Source organism: Topomyia yanbarensis, chromosome 3 (assembly GCF_030247195.1).
Source record: "Topomyia yanbarensis strain Yona2022 chromosome 3, ASM3024719v1, whole genome shotgun sequence".
In the NCBI taxonomy this organism is placed as follows: domain Eukaryota; kingdom Metazoa; phylum Arthropoda; class Insecta; order Diptera; family Culicidae; genus Topomyia; species Topomyia yanbarensis.
In genome coordinates, this window is record NC_080672.1 from 262,192,221 (window position 1) to 262,196,839 (window position 4,619).

The window sequence follows — 4,619 nt, forward strand, 5'->3', positions numbered from 1 at the left end:
AGTATTATTTATGTTCTTACACGTCTTCATTGAAACATTTGGCATATAGACTTCAAAAAATAGAACTTGGAAATTCCTGTGGTTAACTTTGGCCAATATGTTCGGACTATTTCAGTTGACGTTAGCTTTTAACTCACACCAAAAAATACAGTTTTCTTAGAAAAATTAATTAGTCAAATTAGTTTGGGTATTGTTACTGACTTTTTTTAGCATAAATTAAATGCCATGTACATGAAAGGCACTGATAATCGACATTTAGGCTAGAACAAAATTTATTTAAAAACCTGTGTAAACTTTGAAATTAATAAACGTTTCCTACATGTGTCACAACTGTACTCCAACTGCATTGCATCGATCACTGCGCCACTTCCAAACGTTTAGCAAAAAATACGTCCAATATAAAACAAACACCAAAAGATTGCGCGCCTACACGTATACGAAAGAATAAATGCATTTTTCAATTTCTCTTATCCATAAAGCGCTACAGTGAGCGCCCAGCATGTTCATTATCTGCAACCACACTGGCGCTATCTGGCATTTGAAAACATCTGCAGCGTCGGCGTTATCATATCGTTTTCTAGCAGCTCAGACCTTATCCAGCACCACCTTTTCTAGCAGCACAGATTTAGCGCCACCTCTTGATTGTTTACAGGTAGTTAGCGTTATCATATCGTTTTCTAGCAGCTCAGACTTTAACAATATGTACTAGGATTAGATCTTTACTAACCCCAGTGAAAAAAGAGGGAGGCCTAAAAATTAACAGCTGCTGATGCAGCTTGTCAGATTGATTCCACTACCAGTAAACAAAAGAAAATGCGCACTTTCTTTGGTGCGATACAAACCTCGAAATTTTCTGTTTTGAAATCTAGATAAGCATAAAAACCTGATAGCCACGATGAACGAAAACACTGCAGGATTGTTATCTAATCCCACGGAATGGAAACGACCGGATGAAATCCTACGGCTGCAGCGACTCAAGCAAAAGCAAAAAGCTCTGCAAGCACGAATGCAGAGACCTTCCGGTGATAGTTTGTTGCGCGATTCTAATTCCTCCGGTCAAGAGCTAGACCTATTCAGTAGTAACCAAAAGCGAAAAAATCCCTTTTCGAGGTAAGTGTTATCGAAGATTATGAGTAAAAATTTATTTTAAAACGAGAATAATTAGGAATGAGGCGAATGTTACCAAAAAGCAAAAGGTTACTGATCCGACCAACGAAGACAGCATTTTTGAGCTACTTAGCAAATCGATCCCGAGAGAGATTCCCGTTATTGATGCCCCAGTTGTGAAACCTCTGGAACAACGATTCATTATAGATCAACACCAGCAGCTGGTAACCGTCTCCAAATCACCCGCATTAGAACAACCACAGCAGAAATCATCCTTGCATCTTCCTGTCCACTGGAGTATCAAAAGTCGACTACGGATTGTTTGTAAATCGCCAATTCCGGGCAATAATTTACGAACAAATCAAGAAGCAAGCGGTCTTACGTCATTTGTGCGCTGTATTGGAGTTAAAGACTCTTCGGCTGGTTTGGATATCTCACCTGGAGCAAGATTCTATCAGAGCACCTTATACTGGCAACACCCGCACCTCCCCTGGCTAACACTTTTTCCGCGGAATTCAAAAGCCAACAACGGCACAATGCTAGGCGAAATGGAACGGGCGGCTCTGGCAAAGGAATGGGCTATCAGTTTCCGAAACCTGTTTCAGCTAGTTCGTGCTCGCCAATGTCCGTATTTTTATGTTTGTGCTAATAGCTTTACTGTTCTTTTTCGGGCTGCCGGTATTGGCGGGAGAGTAGAGACACATGCGCTACTCACACCTACATCGCGAGGTATGCGAGCTGCATTGAAACAGGAGGATATTGAGTTTACTATGCCCTTGAGAAAGACCACGGACGGCAAGCAGGACTTGAATCGTTCCGGGGAATCCGGAATAAGCATTCACAATGGAAGTTTCTCGAATTCATCGGAAGATCAATCGACTGTAAGTATTATTTTAGACAACACTTTTTCAGTATTTTACTGTTTAGTGGTGATAACAAATACTCAAAAAACTTTCAGACCACACAAATAGATGAAGACGAGGACTCCGATGACATGGAGGAAGAAAAGTGGTTGGAAAGCTTAGGAGTTGAAGCTGAAGAAATAAAGAAAATCAATTATAATCAAGCTAAGAAGCTGCAAAACCGAGAATGTGATGAAGACTACAGTGAACAATCGACGGTACTTATCGAAGGAGTCGAGTGCCAGGCATTTTTCAACTTTCTGCTAAACGCGAAAAGTACCACCACCAAGGTAGGCCGCCTTGCGGGAGTTCCTCCGACACTATTGGCCCCAGTATCGTTCGTCGGTGCTAGCTTACGAACGCTGGCAACCCGATCCAGTAAAATACGGATGGAAGGTGAAGATTTCTACAGCACTGAACTGAATGGCGTTATCCTTCCTCATGTGCTACCCTACTTGTGCGGACTGTTAACCGAGTCAAAAGACAATTTCAGTGCAACCCTTGTCAGCTCGCCGAACACGATTGCGTTCTGTAAGGTTTCTCAAAAATTGATCGACGACGCGGATAAAGAGAATGAAGCAAACGCTAGTGGGGATCATGTACTGTGGAAAGAAAATCTATCGGATAGCGGCTTGTCCGACAATATTCTAGAGGCAATGTGCCGAGCAAATAAAGACTCGGTAAATGATTTAGAACGATTTGTGTACAGTAAAGATGCTGGGGGATACACTTGGGACTGAGCAGCGAAAATAGATTCAATAAACACATGTATCAATTCACCGATTATTTATTAATCAATAACTATACCATCCATGTCGTATTTACGCACATTCTTGTTTTAGTTTTTTGATGGACTGTTGCTTCAATCAATTCAGAAACCCAATTAAACCATTGAGAACGAGAAAATAGTCATTTCGAAAAATTATTCTTAGATTAATGATACATACCTATTTTTATTTTATATAATAATCCTAAATATAAATACAGTATTGTAAACTCTTAATGGTCTATAATGATCAGCTCGTCAATACTCCAATCCTCGTAGGAAGCATCAGGTAGATACCGACGAATAATAATTGGAATCTTCCGCTGTTTTAATTCCTTCATTGCAATCTGCAATGGATCCGTCTCACCCTCCAGCTCAACCATGATAGGGGCGCACATAGCAATCTGCAACGCTCTCGTTCCCAGTACTCGTGCCCTTTCGTACTTGGTCATGTATTTAGTAGTAATTCGCTTAGATTTTGGGACCCCGCCTCCAGCTTGCCCGGGCGTGATTAACTCAATGTTATCACCGTCCTCCTCCTGGTTCAGTTCATCGATGTTATCATCTTCCTCTACATCGTCAAATTCATCTCCACCGACGCTGCAGGTATGCAAAGGCAGGTTAACTTTTTACACTTCATTCTGACAAAATACTTACTCGTCATTATCGTAGTCACCATCTTCCATTGTAACGGTATTATAAATGTATAAATTATAGGAATCACTACTAAACCAGAATCCTTTAATCGCGTGTTAAACGAATATTCTAAATAATTCTCAAAGCCACCACACAATAACGCGACATGCATCCAAAAATTCGCTAACCGCCGTCAAACTCAGAGCCTCTCTGAGTCTCTGGACTGACAGTACAGGGATGCCAGGTAATATTGCTTATTATTGCTTTGAAAGTTGGATTTTTGATGCACTTCGCGATCACACTTTTTCACGGTTGCCAAATGAAATGATATGGAATCGACAAAAAATTAACTTTTTCCAATTTTCCATCAATTTATTGTAAAAACCGGGATATTGGCAGCCATGCCAACCTTCCAGCTACTAAAATTCGACATAGATTTTTCATTAGGGCTTAAATCGCAAATGTAAACAAACTGCGTTTTCGCTATTACGACATTATGCAACAAAAATACTACAAGACTGAGGTGAAAATTAGTTAAAATGGTTTTTAGTTCGATGTATAATTAAAGAAAACAAAACGGCGAAACATGCATTTTCTTCGAGATTTCGACTTAGGCCCTTCTTCTCATATGGAATATAAAGGCCAAACTTACATTTTTAGACAGAAGCGGGCGTACGGTTATTATTCACAAATAAAAGAATAAACGGCGATTCTGTTATATAAATGATAAGCAATATCTACTATGATCATGTCTACTCGATAGTTGTTGTACATAAACATTCGAATATTTCGATATTTTCATGAAATTTGAAGAAAAGATTCACGCGCCCTTTCTTTTACATTGGGTTTCTATGCGCCCATTTGCTGAGCCCTATTAAAAGGTATACTGTCAAGCTCGCCCATTTACCCAGCCCTACCCAGCAAGACAGAGTCAGTTTAGCCCATTTACCGCGCCCTTCTGAAAATTATGTACACGGTTTAGCCCTTCCGCAATTGGTGGTTGCTGAAGGGCGAAATCACGACTGGGATGCAAATTGGGCGTAAGCATTTTTTTAGTTTCTACCCACTAAAAGCACATAGGAATTAAATTCTTTGTTATATTGTCATAAGGTTTAACGAAAAATGCTTCCGGAAAAACACGGTCATAAAGTAATTTATACCTACAATAAAAACTACATTTAGAAAACCTTCGCCGAATATTGAAACTG

At 39.9% G+C, this 4,619-nt stretch overlaps 2 protein-coding genes across 2 annotated transcripts; one reads left to right on the forward strand and one right to left on the reverse strand.

Annotated features, from left to right (window-relative positions):
- The first annotated feature begins 794 nt into the window (after positions 1 to 794).
- LOC131690539 (protein downstream neighbor of son homolog) lies at positions 795 to 2,788 on the forward strand. Its single transcript, XM_058976403.1, has 3 exons — positions 795 to 1,110; positions 1,166 to 1,988; positions 2,066 to 2,788. The coding sequence occupies exons 1-3, from the start codon at positions 896 to 898 to the stop codon at positions 2,747 to 2,749; spliced, it is 1,722 nt and encodes a 573-aa protein (XP_058832386.1). The 5' UTR covers positions 795 to 895; the 3' UTR covers positions 2,750 to 2,788.
- Positions 2,781 to 3,641, reverse strand: LOC131690540 (DNA-directed RNA polymerases I, II, and III subunit RPABC2). The gene is made up of 2 exons (XM_058976405.1): positions 3,433 to 3,641; positions 2,781 to 3,375 (listed from the first exon to the last, which is right to left on the reverse strand). Exons 1-2 carry the CDS (start codon positions 3,459 to 3,461, stop codon positions 3,009 to 3,011), a joined length of 396 nt encoding a protein of 131 aa, XP_058832388.1. The 5' UTR covers positions 3,462 to 3,641; the 3' UTR covers positions 2,781 to 3,008.
- Positions 3,642 to 4,619: the final 978 nt, after the last annotated feature.